Below are 19728 nucleotides of genomic sequence, written 5' to 3'. Positions count from 1 at the left end.
CCACAAACAGCCCAAAAATGAGCATGAAAAATGTTTGAAAACTTGCCATTTGATGGCCCAATATCACATTTGCAAAATAAAATCCCTTTAAACACTGTAAAGCTCACCAAGCACAGACAGCTGACACAGAGACACAAAGCTGTTTTATAAACCTCAATCCAATGTCATGAGATCAAACCTTTTGTTATTCTAATAAGCAGGCTTTTGGTGCTTTTGCCACCCTGCTAAGGTCTTGATCCCATTCATACAGAACAAAACCCTGATTCATCTATGCCCCCGGTCTACGACTGCCAAATTAGTGACTCTTGTTGTAACATAGGATGCCCACACATACATTGTATTTGCTTTAGTGTTTCAAATGTTTTAAATAAAGATTACATTTTAGCCTATTAATAAATAGATTTGCATCGCAACATGGTAAACCACAGTGATGTAATAATACTGCAATCAATATTTGGGTTGCTAGCAGCACTGCCGATCAGAGTTCTGAGATCTGAGGGGAACTCCACAGATTTTACACTTTGTCAAGTCTTGGAAAATAATCCTGGTAATGTCATAGTGATGTAATCAGGGTTATTTTGGCTTACTTGGTGAAGTTTAATTTCTTTTTGGCCTGCATTACAAAGTTGGCATGTGGAGTTTAATAGATGTGCTCAAGAGATGCTATCATGCTGCATTATGGGAAATGTAGTAGTCTGTGTTTCTGCAGCATGACCCATAAAATTCATATCTCTGTCTCTGCTGGTTTGATTTTGACCTCTTTTCAATATCTGTCTCTTGTGAGTTTCCCATCTTTATGTGAATTCAATACAATGTCACTTGAGTACGCCTTTTAAAAAAAATTCTAATTACCTAATTAAATATTGTACATTTCAGATCACAGGTTTTGCATGTTTACTTTGAATCCAATACAAACCAGTTTAAAAAGTTAGATTGTAAATCAATTTCCTTCCTTCAAGGCAGCCACTGGTTTCCATTCATTAAAATAAAATCATTACATCACTAATGCATAATTGTTGCATACGAACGCAAAACACAGCCACTACACCATAGGAAACATTTATTTCCATTCAAGAACCAAGAACACTCTGAACTAAAAATATACAACAAGTGAGAATGTAATTCACAAACATATTTTACATTAGGTTTTTTTTGTTATATAATTTGCCTTCTGCTTTTAATCACAGAAAAAACCCTGAGTTTGACAAAATATATTGAGTTTAAAATAAAATAAGACAAACAACACTGTTGTGAAATGACACTGGCTACATTTTACCTGAATTATAAGCACAAATAGTTCAAACTGAACAAATATGACAGGGATATTAAAGAGTTAGGATTGAGTTGTTGTGCAGTAAAATATCTAAGGAAAAATTTTATTATATAAGGAATATCTATCATTTAAATTGAATATCATTTATATTCAGATGCAGGCTTGTTTAGTATTTGTAAACAGCCCAGCAAATGGTCTTTTTCTGATATTCTGAGCACTTGAAATAATTTAAGGCTAACAGGTTTCAACAGGCTTAAATCTCTTTCTACAATGTTAAAATAAAATAGCCAATGGGAACAAAATGGGATGTCACCTGCTGTTACTTAGAAAGCACAGTTTAACATGTGACAGCTCACTTGAAGGGCAAATCTAGTGGATTTCACGTGCTAAAAATACTGCCAAATCTGGGTGACCAGCTTTGAAAGCAGGGAGCAAGTGAAGCCCTACAGGTACCTCAAATAAAGAGACACAGCAGCTCTTAAGGCACACTCACACCATCATCTGTGATTACAAATCTGTCCCTGTGTGCTTAAAATTCCCAGATTTATTATTGCTCAAATCTGTACATAGTTTGTTTTTACGCCAGCCTCCTTATATATTGAGAAATATAAAAGTATGATTCCTGAAATACAAAATTGCTAAGAAACCAGTACACTTTCATAGATGCATTGTGCTGTTCAAACTGCTAAATATGCAAATACACCTAATAATCAGCCTGCTTTTTAAAGAATATACTAAATTGTCATGTTGCTGTTACGTCAGTACAGGCAACAGTCAGGTAACCATACTGCATGCAAATTTCTTCACATCATCACACTGAAAAATTGTAGCAAATAATATTTTTTCCAGTGATGACCAATCAGACAGTGAATCAGAGGGTCCCGAAAGATCTTGACACTGATAAAGCCAAACAGAGGTTACAAGATAAGATGCAGTGGCACATTCAGATCATCTTAATGTTAGTAATAATGTTAGGATTGACTGAACAGCTGTGAGGCTGAAACAACTATAGTGTTGCATTTTTCATATCCTTTTAAACTAATGTGAACACCGATCCAAAGAAGATGTGCAGCATTGTGTCATTGTACAAGAGAGAGAGTTGAGATGGTGAGAAAAAATATCTTATATTCTCAGCTACATCTTGTAAGCACCATGTAGCTAGCAGATTTCTAGCTACGAATTAGGCAAAATATTTAAAAGTAATGGGTTCTCGTTATGTTCAAGCCAAATTGGAAAGACAATAGATCTGAGCTACTACTGAAGTACTGAAGAAGTTTTACTTTCTGTTTTATAATCAGGTTTATAAATGTAATTGTTTGAATTAACTTTGTTTTTAATATTGTGCATTTGTAGGATTTTTAAACTAAATTGATTTTTATCAAATATAAATGTTAATTTCAGCTTTTTAAATTCAACTTTTTTGTGAAAAGGATAAAGATCCCTCAATAACGACGAGACAGGTCTGAGATGAGGCGCTGTAGCCATCATTAAATCTGAATATAAAGAACTTGTGTTTCAATAATACGTAACCTGTAAATCTGTATTTTCACATTTCAAGATGTTTGTTGTAATGTAATCACAACTACTACAGTAAAGTGATTTACTGAAAACTCATGTATTATCACTAAGATTGTGTGTTAATTATCCACTTTGACTACTGCAACGTACGGTACGCAATGTAAGCCACTGTAAGGTAGAGTAAACTTATATCATCAAACTGTATTACAACATAGAAACAGAAACAGATCTGAGTGCTGCAAGTCTAGTAAGTCCTACAAGGTGAGAGCTTTCCTTTGTTGTGACCAGTTGGTGGGGCTATGAAATCGCATCAAAACATACTGCACTATGTTGTAAGGCACAAGTTGAACAGTTGATAGATTAAATGTTAAATCCATGGAGAAGGTAGAGGAAGTGACTAAACTGAAATGAGAGGTTGTGGTGCTGTGTGGGATTTCCCCCCTGAGAAACTGCCTCTGGGTTTAGCCTACATGAGAGGATGGGAAGGGTGAAGCATGGAGGCGTCTGGTGGCTCCATAGTCTCTGGCAGGTAGTGATAGTCCTTGTGGTGGATATATTGGCGGTACTTAGGCTTCAGATGGACCTGCGAGTGTGGAAACATCGGATTCTGTGGAGAGAAAGATCACATTAAGACTCAGTGAAGGTTTGCAGAAATGGTGAGGAACTCACAAACAGGAAAGAGTCAAAGAGAAACAGTGGTCCAAGAGGCGTGGTGACGATGTAGCCTATCAAAACAAATCCAACGTGGTAGCTAATGAATGGCATCTGACTGATGTGTTCTTGCCGGTGTGTTGCTTTACCTGGTCCGCACTTGTAAAATATCTACCGTGTCGCGACTTGTAACGTAATCACTCTGCGTTTCTCTGATAAATGCTACAGTGTGTCGCATAACCTGAGCGGATCGCCGAAATAAAGTGTATGTGTGGGAAACACTGACTGAACCTTTGCTTTTCTTTTTACAAGCCAGGTCTTCAGCACTGTCTCTCCCTCAATGTTGTTAGAGTTTGTGAGTAGACGGCTACATGCACATGCAGAGGAAGGGGTTGTGTGGTGAGGGGGAGACGAGCAAACGCTGGCAGGAAACATTAATTAACTCAACATCAACCTATTTTGTCAAATTTTATATCTCTTTTGAAATTATACCGGTATACCTCATTATACCGATATACCGCCCAGCCCTAATAAAAAGTCCCAACTTCTCTCTTTAAATAAATGTTTCTACAAGTGTCCTAACAAACAAGTGATGTAAAGACAGTAGAATAACTCTTCCATTTAGATTTTAAACAGTCAGCCTTGTGATTATCAGTTGACTGTGTTCACCGCTCTGTTAGTTCAAGATTCCCATCATTGACTCTGGATTGTCAACAATATAAATTTGGAGCATGCTCTTCTGAACATTAACAACTGGTTAATCTAGCCAGGCGTCACTGTCATGAAAGCATAGGTAATTAATAGCATAAAAGTATCTTTCCTGGTCAGCGACACCGACAATCACCAAATCTGATTTTCCTTCTTTGGACTGCTTGCTATATTGTAAAAATACCCTTTATACCTTTCCAGGGTCATGTTGCAGAACAATGGGTGTCATTCCTTCAGATCTCTGAGGATACAATGGGTAAACCTGCTGCAGTGTGGGCTCTATAAACTGTAAAAGTATGAGAACAGACCAAAGGGAGCTTTCGGTTCAGAACAAGTTGACTGAACACTTGTGACATTTGTGCAACCAACAGAATTACAATGAAACACTTCAAGTATGGACTATTACATATCCAATAAAGCAGAACATTATTTTTCTAGCTCTTCAATCATACAAATGCTACAGCATAACATTAAACTACAACTTCAATATGTCTCTCCATCAACAAACTTGTACATTCAACTAGGGATGAAACGATTACCGGTTTAACTGTAAACCATGGTAAAATTTCCGACGGTTATTACCGTACACATTTTAATTACCATATACCAGATACCGCGCTATTTTAATCTCAAGGCAAACACTGTCCAGCGTCTCCCAGAAGCAGGCGCCTCTAGAGGACTGATCCTGACAAATTCCGAAATAAATACAGAAATAAATAAACGCTCAAAAAAAAAAAAAAAAAAAGCATCCAATTAAAAGCACAAAAAAATAAAGTAAATAAATAAATGTAGGCGGTAATTAAATTATACAAGGAGACATAAATGTATATATCCAGTGTTTCCCATACATTAATTTATTTGTGGCGGCCCGCCACAATATCTGCGCTGACTGCCACATATTGTTTTTCGATTTTTTTCACTAGGCCTATTTAAAATCGTATTTGACTGCAGAGCTGCAAGCAGCGCGTATTCGTGCAGCACATCCTCTAGCTCGTCTCTCTCATCCCTCCCTCGATCACTCGCTCTCTCTCCCTCGTTAACACAGCTGTACAAATCTGTCCAACACAACGCTGTCAATGTCGGAGACCCAGCTATTAAAAGTTATTAAGCATGTAAGGAGCCTAGCTAATAAGGAGAGCTAAGTTAATGTTAGAATACAGCTGGGTTTTCGAGGCTAGCATGCTGTATCTGCGCCACAGTTACAGTGTCATTCTGTGGGAAACACTGATATCTATTTTAATGAGCTTCTTTATTTATTCACCTTTGTAATAATTACCTTATTTATTTATTGTCCGTTACAATCAACTTTATTTATTAATTACTTCTTTTTTAAATGTATTTATTTATGTGTGTTTTAATATTTTAGTTTGTTTTATTTTTCTGTTGCATTTTCTACCCTATTTATTTCCGCCTGTCCTTTTTACATTTCTCTATGCATTTCTGCCTCATTATGCAAATTAAGGGGGGCTGTGTCTCAAGGGGTGAATTTCTCCCCTATTGGTGGATCAGTCAGAGGGAGAGCTCTAGGCCTACTCTACCTGCACACATCAACAAGCTTGCTCCCCACACAGTCAGATGACTTCCTTCAGTGCTCTGAGGAGTTTAGGAGTTCTTTTTATGTGGACGCTCCGACAGACAGTGCTTTCAGTTTGCTTCATGCATGGACACAGAACTGCGTTATAAGGAGAAGCACACAGTCAGCTAGCTGCAGCTAAATCTGGAGTGCACTCGTATTCAATTCTGTATGGTAAATTCAGTTTTAACGGAGCAGAGCGAGTTGACAGGCAGAGTTAGAGACTTTTTTCTGTCTGTTTCTCTCTTTACAAAGACACGTTGCAGTTGAGAGTCTTATATGAAGAGGGCAATGAAGTCTCAATAGTACACGATGCGAGCACCACATGCAACATAATATATAATTAATATAAATATAATTATACAGTATGATATACAGTATGAAAATAAGATTAATTGGATTATACTCACAGGAAGTATAAAACCTGTTATATGTGTCTATTAAAAGTAAAATAACAAAAATGTCAGGGAAATTACTTAGATTTAAGTACTGCAGTTGTACATTGAAGTACCTTCCTACCTTTCTGTTAAGAAGTCTTCTTGAGGTGGTATAAAACACTAAATTCTGATTTGAGTTGTGGACAACTATGACTACATGAATTAAAAAATGAAACAGTTCACTGCCCAAGTCAGCTATCTCACAAGTCTCGTTCATTAGACTACATGCTGTACAGTATTTGTGGACAGATTTTGGCCCAGGATTTATTATGCATTTCTTCTTCTTTACTGCATGATTTAGAATAATAAGTTGAGAAATGGGTCTGTTCTGAGTTCATCCTGCAATGCAGCAGCTAATAAAGTCCATTTAATCCCCAAAATGGTTTTCTTTTAGGCAGGCTGGAGCGGGGGAAAAAAACCTTACCTTTCTGAAGTTGTACAGTAATGTCACATATGTGTATGAAGGTGGATCAAACACAGCTAATATGTAATAAATGTCAAAGCAGAGATGAACCAAGTAGGCCTATTTATATTCATTCATTACACAAGATGAATAAACTATGCAGACAGCTGTAAAAAAAATCTTGAATGTTCTCCACTTGTTATAGTTACACTGTTAGGATTTGGTTTTGTGCTGTTGCTTTTCCTGTGTTTATTTGATATTGTCATGGTTTAGAGTTTTGCAGTCTAGTTTATTATTTTGTTAATTCGCTTTAAGTTTTCTAAGTAACTGTCTTGTCGCTCATCGTAGTTCTTAGTCCTGTGCTTTAGTTCATGTTTAGTGTTTTCTTGGTCGTTTTGTACTTCTGTGTTTTATTACTTATGGTCTGAGTCTTTGTCCTTAGTCTTTTGTTTTAGTTTGGTCCTGTCCATGTTTGCTTTGTGTTCTGTTTAATATTAGTTCAGTCTGTTTTTCCCTATTAGTTTTGGTATAAGAAGATCTGTCTGCTTATAACAGACAAAATACACACATAAATAAATACACTTAAAAAAGAAGTAATTAATAAATAAAGTTGAAGATTATAACGGACAATAAATAAATAAGGTAATTATTACAGAGGTGAATAAGTAAAGAAGCTCATTAAAATAGATATATACAATTATGTCTCCTTGTATAATTTAATTACTGCCTACATTTATTTATTTACTTTATTTTTTTGTGCATTTAATCGGATGCTTATTTATTTATTGAGCATTTATTTATTTCTGTATTTATTTCTGAATTTGTCAGGATCAGTCCTCCAGAGGCGCGCGCGTATGCGCAGATTGCAACGTGGGTTTGTTTGGGTCGATGACAACACGGCGGAAGACAGCGCTGCGGAGATTTTTCAGTAACTCTGAAGTCTGGTCGTATTTTAGTTTTTATGAGAGCGCTGAGGGAAACTTGATTGAAGAAAATGACCTTATAGTGAACGCAAGGTGAGTTAATTTGTAGCTTTGGTTTGTCTCTCTGACTTGCTAGCAGTGTGTAAACTGAAGCTCTCAGTGTTAGCTGCTCTTGTAAAAACACTACACGTTGTTCTGCTGCTGTGTGCGTCATGTGTCAGCAGTCTATTCGTCCACTGCACATGATAACACGTTACACTGTTTAGTCAACCAACTAGCATATCTAGAAACGCTACAGCCTCTGTATTTATGTCAGTTTTTGTCTTCTAAATACTTATTTGTTTTCATGTAATTGTCCAAGGTATATAATATAAAATCTTGATAATGCACACTTAGATGATTTTCATATGTTTACAAAAGGTATTTGCTGTTATTTTATTTTCTATGCAAACAATGGCAATTGTATTTGTAGTTTTCAATATAAAACTTGTTGAAATAGTTTCAGTGTTTAGTTTCAGTACATTTTAATATTTTTTCGGCACATTTTTACAATACCGTGATAATACTGATAATCGTGATAATTTTGGTCACTATAATCGTGATATGAAATTTTCATACCGTTTCATCCCTACATTTAACAAACCTATCTTCCAACTGGTTAAAAGAGCAATTTCTTTCCCAGACAATTACTTGATCTTACTTACTTGCAGCAACTATATCCAACTGCTTTAATGGCTGTATTTATGTTTTAATTTGTCTGTACCTCTGGTGTTGTGTCCTCCATGACAGGCAGAGAAGGCTGGACAGAGCCTCCATGAGCGGGCTGGTACAGATATTCAGACTGCTGGGAATACATGACTGGACTGGAGGGCATTGGTGACTGGACGACAACACAATGACAACAGGTGAACAACTGGCCAAAGTCTCCTAAACTGAAAAGAAGGTAGGGCTTTATTTTGCCTACCTTGACGACACTCCACTGATACTGGTTTGGGACACACTGAAGAGAGGTAGAAAAAAAGCAGACTGTTAACTGAAGTTTAGACCACTGCTGCACTTATTAAATGGTGAGAAATTAATGGATTTGCTGAAGGGCTAATATGACCTGGTAGTGGTGGTGAGCTGGTTGCTGGTAGACGGGCTGATGGGACTGTGAAAGCATCACTGGAGGAGACTGCTTCAAGAGAATAAACATATGTAAGTCACACATTACGTAGTTTTTCTTATTGGTCTAGCCTGTTGATGTACTCTGTCTTGAAATGCAGACTTCAAAATTCAATTCAACTTTATTAATCCAAGAAGGCAATTTGGATTTGATTTTGAAGTACAGACAGGAAACAAACATATACACAGACAGACAATTATATTTTTATATATATATATATATATGTTTTTTTTGTATGCATTCCAAGGTAGCAAATGTAAGCAAATCAAAAACACTTTACCTAGGGCTGGGCAATAAAACAATAATGATGATTATCGCAATATAATTCTCCTCAATATCAATATAATAAATGTTCAATATATTGTCAATAAATATTTGGTTTAATTAATTTGAATCACAGACAAATTAGAACTTAATTTTTCTATTAAAATATTTTGTTGAGGAAAAGGGACTGAAAAAAGATCTACTAATCATATTTGGTAATTTTTTCCCCCTATAATAGTTCTGAATATCAGAGATCTACTGTACCCATTTTGACCATAAAGAAACATTTAACCACATAATTAACCATCTGGCTTCTTCAATTTTCAGTCAGGAGCAAAAATCTGCCTTTAAACTTGAAAGAAATAACGATTTGACATTTATCGTGATAATTATCGATATCAAACGATATGAAATGTTTTTATCGTGATAACATTTTTGGCCATATCGCCCAGCAGGGGTGGAAATTTACTTTTTGGCTCACCTGCCATGGTGGCTGGTAGATGAAAAAAAAAATCCACCGGTCAAACATATTTTATACCAGGCAAAATAATAAATTGCCTTTTGTGTTACATATACATTTGTTTCCGTCCTTTTAATTGAGATAATAAGGTATTATGTCAAATATAAACTTAAAAAAAGAGGCCAGAGTGAAATTTGAAACAAAATGATATTATTGCTATTAAATGTACTTAAAACATAACATACATTTTTTATAAACTTATAAAATGCTTATTAATCATTCAACTTAAACCTTATCACTACTTACTTACTCTAGGCTTTATCACTTTCTACAATCATCCACCTTCTGGCCTCCTGGTTCTGACAGAGTCCTGGTGCCACAGCATCACAGGTTTTGTGGGATAAACATTTTTTTATATAGTCTATGGATCATTCTCCTTGATCTCTGGGGAGGACAGCAGGACCATTAGAATATCTGACAGTGTGTCACACACTCACTGGACCGCCAACTACCCAGCTAAAAACACTACAACTTTTGTAATTAGCCCCTAACACTAGCAGCTTTCACGCTGCCTTATTTCACCGGGGTAGTGTGCCAATCTGCCAGCTTGCTGCACTTTATGAAAGGTATGGAGTACATTTTATCCGCCTCTGAGCAGGGAAAGTTGGTGACAGACAGAGACAGAAATACGGAATGATCCGTTGTGAAAAGCCACAGCCGACATGCCGCGGCACGCCGCTGGTTCCTGTAAAGCCAGACCACTGTGTGAAAGCACACATGATTGCGGGATGGAGGCCTTTTCACACAGGATAAAGCTGCAAACTTTTGTTCAGTATAAAGAAGTGAATGCAACATAAATGCGGATTTTATTTCCACGCGAGTCTCTGTATGAAAGTGGCTACAGTCTCACTCTCTTGTCCCGACTCGTCACCTGTTCCCTAACGCCCACCTCCTTACATATCTATGCCAATCAAACACGAGTAACACGAAAAGAACATAAACAACAACCAATGAACGCCTCTAATCCGTGTGTTACACGATTTAGATACCTTGGTACATCGGGAAACAATTTAAGTGCGACACAACAAACAAGAACGCCGGTATGCTGCGAATTACCGTCATACAGAAATTATATGCTGAATATAATATATAGCCTTCACACATTAGGCAGCCAAACGGAAAATCCACCCGCATTTTGCGGGTGGCTGGTGTTAATTTCCATCCTGTCACCCAGCCCTAACTTTACCTTGGTAAATTGATCTTTAACTATTTTTCCAGCACAAACATCAAACATTTCCAAGTAGCAGCATCTCAGTTGTGAGGATATGCATTTTTTCTTTGTTTTATGTAAAAGCAAACTTTTTGGTTTTCAGACAAAACAAGCTACTTGAAGGCTTCAATTTGTTTTTTAGGAAATTGCTACAGTGTAATAGACAAAAATTAAATAAATAAATTTTCCCCACAGATAAATTATTTTTAAAAATGTATTATTGGTAGGACATAAACAGAACTATAGAACAGATAGAAACAGGCTTTGGCAATAATGTCATAACATTCAAGCCAATAAAGCTTTCTTGAATTGAATTGAAGTGGAAGGTGCAGGCTGACTGATATGTATGCCAGAATAGTCCATTCTTTGCAGCACTGTTGTGCAGCTGACCTAATGTCGCCATGTCAGAGCTAACTACCAGCATCCCTCAAGCTCAACCAGTATAAATTCAAGTCCTTACTCTGTATTAAATGTTGCATCACACAAGAGGATCTTTGCTTTTCAGTGAGGAATTCAATTTCAAGACTTGAAATTATATGTTTTTAATGACCAGTTGTTTAATATTGCTATTTACAGTGGGTACGGAAAGTATTCAGACCCCTTTAAATTTTTCACTCTTTGTTTCATTGCAGCCATTTTCCAAAAATCAAAAAAGTTCATTTTATTTCTCAGTAATGTACACTCAGCACCCCATCTTGACAGAAAAAAAACAGAAATGTAGAAATTTTTGCAAATTTATTAAAAAAGAAAAACTGAAATATCACATGGTCATAAGTATTCAGACCCTTTGCTCAGTATTTAGTAGAAGCACCCTTTTGATCTAATACAGCCATGAGTCGTTTTGGGAAAGATGCAACAAGTTCTCCACATCTGGATACGGGTATCCTCTGCCATTCCTCCTTGCAGATCCTCTCCAGTTCTGTCAGGTTGGATGGTAAACATTGGTGGACAGCCATTTTCAGGTCTCTCCAGAGATGCTCAATTGGGTTTAAGTCAGGGCTCTGGCTGGACCATTCAAGAACAGCCACGGAGTTGTTGTGAAGCCACTCCTTCGTTATTTTAGCGGTGCGCTTAGGGTCATTGTCTTGTTGGAAGGTAAACCTTCGGCCCAGTCTGAGGTCCAGAGCACTCTGGAAAAGGTTTTCGTCCAGGATATCCCTGTACTTGGCCGCATTCATCTTTCCCTCGACTGCAACCAGTCGTCCTGTCCCTGCAGCTGAAAAACACCCCCACAGCATGATGCTGCCACCACCATGCTTCACTGTTGAGACTGTATTGGACAGGTGATGAGCAGTGCCTGGTTTTCTCCACACATACCGCTTAGAATTAAGGCCAAAAAGTTCTATCTTGGTCTCATCAGACCAGAGGATCTTATTTATCACCATCTTGGAGTCCTTCAGGTGTTTTTTAGCAAACTCCATGCGGGCTTTCATGTGTCTTGCACTGAGGAGAGGCTTCCGTCGGGCCGCTCTGCCATAAAGCCCCGACTGGTGGATTGCTGCAGTGATGGTTGACTTACTACAACTTTCTCCCATCTCCCGACTGCATCTCTGGAGCTCAGCCACAGTGACCTTTGGGTTCTTCTTTACCTCTCTCACCAAGGCTCTTCTCCCCCGATAGCTCAGTTTGGCCGGACGGCCAGCTCTAGGAAGGGTTCTGGTCGTCCCAAACGTCCTCCATTTGAGGATTATGGAGGCCACTGTGCTCTTAGGAACCTTAAGTGCAGCAGAAATTTTTTTGTAACCTTGGCCAGATCTGTGCCTTGCCACAATTCTGTCTCTGAGCTCTTCAGGCAGTTCCTTTGACCTCATGATTCTCATATGCTCTGACATGCACTGTGAGCTGTAAGGTCTTATATAGACAGGTGTGTGGCTTTCCTAAACAAGTCCAATCAGTATAATCAAACACAGCTGGACTCAAATGAAGGTGTAGAACCATCTCAAGGATGATCAGAAGAAATAGACAGCACCTGAGTTAAATATGAGTGTCACGGCAAAGGGTCTGAATACTTATGACCATGTGATATTTCAGTTTTTCTTTTTTAATAAATTGGCAAAAATTTCTACATTTCTGTTTTTTTCTGTCAAGATGGGGTGCTGAGTGTACATTACTGAGAAATAAAATTAACTTTTTAGATTTTTGGAAAATGGCTGCAATGAAACAAAGAGTGAAAAATTTAAAGGGGTCTGAATACTTTCCGTACCCACTGTAAGTCAAGCATTACGTGGGTGTGATATCAGTGAGAACTCACAGGCCAATGGCGGCCAGGAGGGTTCATGTTGGGGCAGTGGAAGTAGGCCACTCCGTTGTGGTAGGTGTAGGGATTGCCTGTGGACGTAGTCAGGTACACTGTCCCACAGGACATTGGCACAGGCATGGCAGAGTTGGGGAAGGCCACAGGGGTGCTCTTAGCTGGGAAAAAGGTGGAAACCAAAAAAAAGTGATGAGAAGTAAAATTTACCAAGTCGATACCAAAATTCTGAAAACATGTCTGTACTCATTTTCTAGGTACCGAAAGTACCGTAGGTAGCAGGATACAACAAGCAGAAGATGGCACCAAATGCAGCTCCAACTCGCCGAAAAGAAAAATACTAAGAGTCGCGTATAGAAGTACTTTGCCTTATTATTTTTGTTTGAGACAGCTGGCACTGATTTGTTGCCTGGCCAACTATGTAACATACGTTTAAAAGGACTAAATACTAAAGGCTACTGTGTTTAGGCAAACATAATGTAAACACAGTTCGTAGTAGTTGGCGACAGTCCTTACCATACAGTCTGTGTCATCTGTCATAAAGTCTTTAGCTTTTTCAATAAATTTTTAACTTACATTACTGCTTGCACTGGTTTTTTTGTTTGTTTGTTACAGTTATTGAGCTATACCTGATAATTATTAAAGGAGTGTAAGCTGAAGTACATGGCATTTATTATTTTGTTAATGTGGTAGCAAATTTGGTATTGAGAATTGTGGAATTTCACTGGTTGTGGTATCAACTACAAAATATCTGGTATCGAGACATCCCTATGTCAAAGCACCTTCTGTTTTAGACGATCAACTTACTTTGTACTGAAGGTTGCTGCTTGCGGACGGCCTGACCAATGCTGAGCTTCTTGTCTTTGAAACAGATTCCATTAGCCTTTAATGTAGTACATGAGGGAACAGACGCCACATTACACAATACATTCTGTTAGATAAACTACATCATTATATGTAGCTTAAGTTTAGTTGCAAGATACTTTAATTTACTTTACTTACATTATGAAGAATTTTCAGAGCATCATCTTGAGTCTCAAATGTAACAAACCCATATCTGTTCAAAGAGACAGAATCAAGACAAACCGTCCGTTAATCTGTGACTAATGCTCAAAGTCAAAGGATAGACAGTCATGGCTGCAAACAATATTATTCAGTAACTTAATGTATAGGGGTGGCAATCGCGGGGTACCTCACGATACATAGCTCACGATAACGATAATATCACGACACAGCAATTCTGCGATAATCGATATATCGCTTCACAATCCTAAAGTGATATCTACTATTAATACAAAATGTCTGTGAAAAAGTTTACTGTTTCTTTACTGCAAATCCAAACTGTTAGAAAACATCACAATTCTGCTCAGCCTGTTAATAAAACTATGAAAAATTATTATCAAAACATTTGTTTATAAAAAGGCACATAAAATGCAAATTCACAGAATCTTTTTTACTGCAAATACAAATTGCTGTGAACCACCTAAGTGTAATCTGTACATCACATTATATTAATAACTGTTCAGGGACACAGCATTGCCCTTACTTTTCCTACTGATAGCTGTATTTTTAGGCCACTGGGAATATTGGGTTTGAGTTTTGAGCCTTTGGGGTTGCTGTAGCCGGTCTGTGTGGAGTGCAGAAGCAGTAGAGTAGCAGATCAAGACAATGAAGATAGCAGCTCTTTTTTATTTCACACAGAGCTCAGGAAAAATGTACTTCAAGTATTTGCACAGTACGTCACTCAGGATGTTCAGCATGTTCAACAAAATGTGTAATTTATGTCAAGATTGTATTTTCACGATCGTAATGCTAATGTCCATTAGCACGTTAATGGAGATTCCCATTATATGTTATCATTGAGCTAACCATCAAAGTACTATTTTTAATTAATACTACTTATCGATATGATGGGCTGGAATATCGATACAGTATCGTGGAGAAATGTACGATATATTGCCGTATCGATATATATTGTCACACCCCTATTAATGTATATAAAAGGAACAATGCAATTAACTCACCCCTTTGACATTCCTGCGCGATCTATCACAATCTTCACCTCTTTTACCGCACCGTGTTGAGAGAAGACATGTCGCAGGTCGCTCTCATTAACCTTTAAAAACACACACATTTCTGTATTATCACTCTAAAAGGAGGTACAGTGGTCGCTGATTGGGTCCAGTTCATTTGCTCTAGAATTAATCATTTCAGATAAATTATTATAACAGTCTGTAGTAGTTAGAATCTTATCTAATAACGATACACAAATACTCATTTGGTTAAAGATTTGGGTGGGCAGACTTTTTACAAAATTTTAGAAAGGGGGGATAACAGGACCAAATAATAACAAAGGTTGGAAGAGGGGGCACTGAGTAACTTCAATGTAAAAAAAAAGCCAAGAAACATGAGGTTCCTTAACGATGACATGATGTGTTACTTTTAAAGTGAGTTGCAAATATTAATCAGTTAATTATCAACTATTAAATTAATCGCCAGCTAATTTGATAAACGCTTAATTGGTTTGAGTAATTAAAAAAAAAAAAGTAAAAATTCTAAAATGTGAATTTTTTTCTGGTTTCCTTCCTCCTCTATAACAGTTAACTGAATATGTTTTGGCTGTGGACAAAACACGACATTTAATGAGGTCATTTTGAGCTTTGGGAAACACTGATTAACATTTTTCAACATTTTCTGACATTTTATAAACCAAACAACTAATTGATAAATAGAGAAAATAATTGAGAGATTAATTGACAATTAAAATAATCGTTAGTTGCAGCACTAATTTTAATTGTACAATTTACCTTTGATTTGATGACAATCAAATAAAGTATGTAGTGTTTGGACTTAACGAGGGAAAACTAATTTGTCTTTTGAAATAAGTAGAGTATCAGTAGAGAGCTGACAGGACGTGAGAGGAGAGAGATGGGGGATATTATTTTTGGATTACTCAAATATTCTGTAAATCTTGGGAATCATCTTTGAGGCCATTTACACCAGGCTTTAACTCAGTGTCCAGATTGTATATGGATATGATTTTAACCTGATTAAATTTACACCTGGTATTAATATGTGTCTCCAGCATCCACACTCAGATCCGCACTGTCCAGCTCAAACAACCGAATGTCACATCCTTCTCTTGCCGATCAGATCACAATCAGTCCTCAATGCGTCTTGGTTGCATTTACACATGTACTTTCATGTGGTCAAGCACAAATGTCCGATCACCCAAAACACATTTTAATGCCAGATATAACTGGGTTTTATGATTCAGACTTCATCGAGAGAATGTTTTATGTATGACTGATCTAAGAACTATTCCTGGAGAAATGTAGAATTACAGCTGAATAACATTAGGCCTCCTGTGAATTATGTTAATTCTCATTTCACAGACTCATAGACTCACAGACTCTGACCATAGCTTGCTATCATGCTTTGCTGCTCTCTAGTGTCTACCCTTCCACAGTAAGACACACGACCAAACATGCACTGTGCCTGTGCAAATTTAGCAGCTCTCACCTTGTAGTCAATTCCCCCGACAAAAATACGATTGGGGATAACAGTGCCGAGGAGGGGGGTGTTGTGGATCAGGCTGTCATCGTGGTTTTCTGGAGTTAACACTTCAGGGGGGGAGGAGCAGCTGCTGTTCTGGGAGGATGTGAACTTGAATAAAAGGAATTGACAGCAATCATGGTCTAATTCTGGGCCAGTAAGAAACAACATAGGTATCACCTTGTTAGACAGCAAGTACTGACTATATTGAGATTAGAAGATCTGGTGTGTGATCAAGTTCTTTCTCACCAGGAAGTAGCAAAGTACTAGGATTTAGCACTTTAGGACCACTAAATCACATTTATGTACACAAAAAGAGTTTCAAAATTTGTGTGGGTATGGACATAAGGACACTTAGTTACTTGATACTAGATCAAAAGAAAATCACCAGTGTTATCTGTTTGTACCAGACAACAACTACGTTACTGTTAAACTTAAATATTTTGTATATATCTGGCAAGCAACAAAGCAACTTCAAAGCAGAAAACCCCCAAACTATTGTCCTTTGGTGTCAGCGGGAAAAATAAAACTATTAACAGTTCCTTCATAATCACTCATTAAAGTCCACCAAACAACGTAATAAACACTCTTTTAAGTTAGATAAAGTTGATGCACCTGCAGCCAGTATATAAAATCAGCCAACAGCAACTCTCAGTAACAACATGGCCAAAGTTAACAGTAACATGAAAGTAAAAATGCCTACAGTCCACTGTGGTGACATTACAGCTTCCAAATGTATATGTCAAATGAAAAAAAATCAGTTTATTAAATATAAAATAGATTCATTCATAAATGGGTCTTTTTTCCTCCATTGGCTAGCACCCTACCCTCAAAAAAACTAACTTTGTAGCTTCTTTGCAAGCTAGCTCTGACATAAACAACAGTTAATTATGACCCTGAAAAGTGTTTTGTTAAAGGTTACCTTTATGAGAACGACTTATTAACCACCAAGTACTGCTCTTTAGTTAGCTCATTTCTATAAAATTCCTATTTTCCTTAGTTATACAGCAGGTTTAACCACTTTACCAATAAGTTAACTTAGCTAAAAGTTACACATCCTGCTTGGTTGATTTTAGTAAACTAAGCTAAAGGAAACAGCTGATAATGTATAATGAAATAATCTCTCAACAAATATATACCAACCCCAACTGCCACACTAATTTAGGAAGTGTATTTAATTTAAAATAACTTAGCTAACTATAAGTAATTACCATAAACACTGTCATGCTAGCTAGCGTTGTTGCGGTAACGTTAACGTTAAGGGCAGACTTGAGTTCACTCACCGCGGATTGGTTCTGCACTTCCATAGCCACATTCAGCTGGTTAACTTCCGCCTCCAAAACAGGTACACTAGTTTTAATCACACATTAATCATGACCTTTTAAGATAATGCTAACAGTTTAGCTCCTGTGCTCCGTGAGTCACCTCCTCCAACTCTGCTGTAACGTCAACTGCCCCTGCAGTCTTGGCTCTCGTGCCCCCTGACCTCCTTCATGGCCTCATCACCCCGGACGTTACTCCGTGATTCGGCCAAAAACAGCCCCTTCCGCCAACCTGTCTGTTATCTAGCAGCGAGTTGTATTTCCTAAGATTTTTTTTTTTTTTCTGCCCGTGTCAATTAAAGTTTTAACCGTGGTGAAACTAACACTATAATCCAGTATTTCCACCGAGGATGCCGCTCAATCCCGCCCTTCTTTCTCTGGAAGCCAACGTCGCTGCGCAGGCAGTGGCAGAAATGGCCGAAGTCGTGCGGCTCTTAAAGTCACATAATTGGTGAAATGAAGATAATATAAAACAACATGATAACTTCTATTGGACGGTGAATACTTGTTGTAATTTACCTACTGTAGTAGAAGATATGAATCCTGGAAGTTACATGTCAGCCATGGTTTCATCACATTGGGACCTCAGTGGAAAGAGATTATGAGTATGCTTTCAACTGAAATTGTTGTTAACAGTTGTATACATTTATAATACATGGGAGGAAAGGGGATGGAAAATACAATAAAGAGCAAAGAATTCAGAACTGTGTTGTAAGTAGCACTTGAAACCAGATTTGTGCAGTATTATATATTGCCCACACAGGGGCGCAATTTCTGTGTAAATAAAAATGTCTCATAAGGCAGTTTCCATGCTGTCTGTAGCCTACTGTTGTCTTTTTTACTGAATTCAAGATGTTTAGTAATTATCTTTAATAAATTCAAGAAGGACAAACCTGAGACATTGTTTTACTAGTTTTTAAAAGAATAATTGACCTACATATAATAACCAAGCAACTTGTTTTTTTGAATGTATACTTAAAATGTACATAGTTTTAATCATAGACTGTATATAAACACATTTTCCTTGTAAGTGAACCCTTCATCCCAACTTTAGTGGCTGCTCACTCTGGGCTGGTTATTAATAAATAGGGATTGATGGACAGGCAAGAGATTTCACAGGCAGGAAATCCTCAGAAATCAACGTAAAGCAGTCAGAGCTTCAACGCATGTCTACTTTTCAGTCCTCAAGAAGCCACTTTAGATGTTGCATATAAGCCTCATGGAGCTATAATTTCTCTACGATTGCCGACAAAGTGCTCTGAAACACTGTCATTTGCGTATTCCCCTCCACCTTTTCCACATTCTTCCTCAGACCACAACAAAGCGAAAGTACAAAGCCTCCAAAGTGTATTCAACAGAGAGAAAATCACCCAAATTCATAGCTGTTAATATCAGTAATGGTTGAACAACACTTAACAGGGGCAAAGGGATCTAAAGTGTTCTTAGGCTTCCCTTGAACACATCCATACAATTGCAGATATCCGCAAACATCGTTTGAAATCCCCTTCTTCTAAACTTTAAAGCTTATGACGTTTTCAGTGTATAATTCTTCTCAGCCTGTCTTGCAAATTTCCCATCATTACAACCTCCTTTCTCCAGATTGTTTGTTCTCATCTGAGTAATGTGGGCCACACCATTACTTGTCATTCATTTCCAGCTTTTCTTAATTGCCGGGTGAATTTGCCATCGAGGTCTGACTGTGCAAAATGAGATGGGCATGTTTGATAATTACAGCAATTTACCATCTAAAAGTCCTTTTATACTCCTCAAAGATCATTTAAGATGCAAGCGCTGTCAGGGCAACTTGCCTGGTTGTTTGAGTTTTCACTGAAAACAAATGAGTAGAGTGTGAGGGTTTTATCTATTATTATTATTGTTATTATTATTATTATTAATGTGTTTTTCTTGTGTGAACAGACATGCAAAGTTCTGCTGTCGGACTATTTAAGAGTGTG

General features: G+C 37.4%; 1 protein-coding gene across 4 annotated transcripts; it reads right to left on the bottom strand.

Moving 5' to 3' along the window:
• Positions 1 to 1043: 1043 nt before the first annotated feature.
• LOC119903518 (protein boule-like) lies at positions 1044 to 18037 on the bottom strand. Of its 4 annotated transcripts, none has more exons than XM_038719757.1 (12): positions 17735 to 18037; positions 16419 to 16562; positions 14921 to 15012; positions 13899 to 13953; positions 13704 to 13779; positions 12897 to 13057; positions 8592 to 8663; positions 8451 to 8486; positions 8250 to 8366; positions 4344 to 4436; positions 3262 to 3398; positions 1044 to 2170 (listed from the first exon to the last, which is right to left on the bottom strand). In XM_038719757.1, the coding sequence occupies exons 1-12, from the start codon at positions 17756 to 17758 to the stop codon at positions 2077 to 2079; spliced, it is 1101 nt and encodes a 366-aa protein (XP_038575685.1). In that variant the 5' UTR covers positions 17759 to 18037; the 3' UTR covers positions 1044 to 2076. The 4 variants fall into 4 exon arrangements, with proteins under 4 accessions (XP_038575685.1, XP_038575694.1, XP_038575704.1 ...); XM_038719766.1 differs by having other exon boundaries at positions 8592 to 8660; XM_038719776.1 differs by lacking the exon at positions 4344 to 4436 and having other exon boundaries at positions 17735 to 18032.
• Between the last annotated feature and the right edge of the window lie 1691 nt (positions 18038 to 19728).

The sequence above is a fragment of the Micropterus salmoides genome, unplaced genomic scaffold (assembly GCF_014851395.1).
Source record: "Micropterus salmoides isolate LMB-PRFRI ecotype aquatic unplaced genomic scaffold, ASM1485139v1 Ms_hic_scaffold_1, whole genome shotgun sequence".
Classification (NCBI taxonomy): domain Eukaryota; kingdom Metazoa; phylum Chordata; class Actinopteri; order Centrarchiformes; family Centrarchidae; genus Micropterus; species Micropterus salmoides.
Note: the sequence above shows the minus strand (reverse complement) of the source record. Positions and strands in the feature narration are given on the sequence as shown.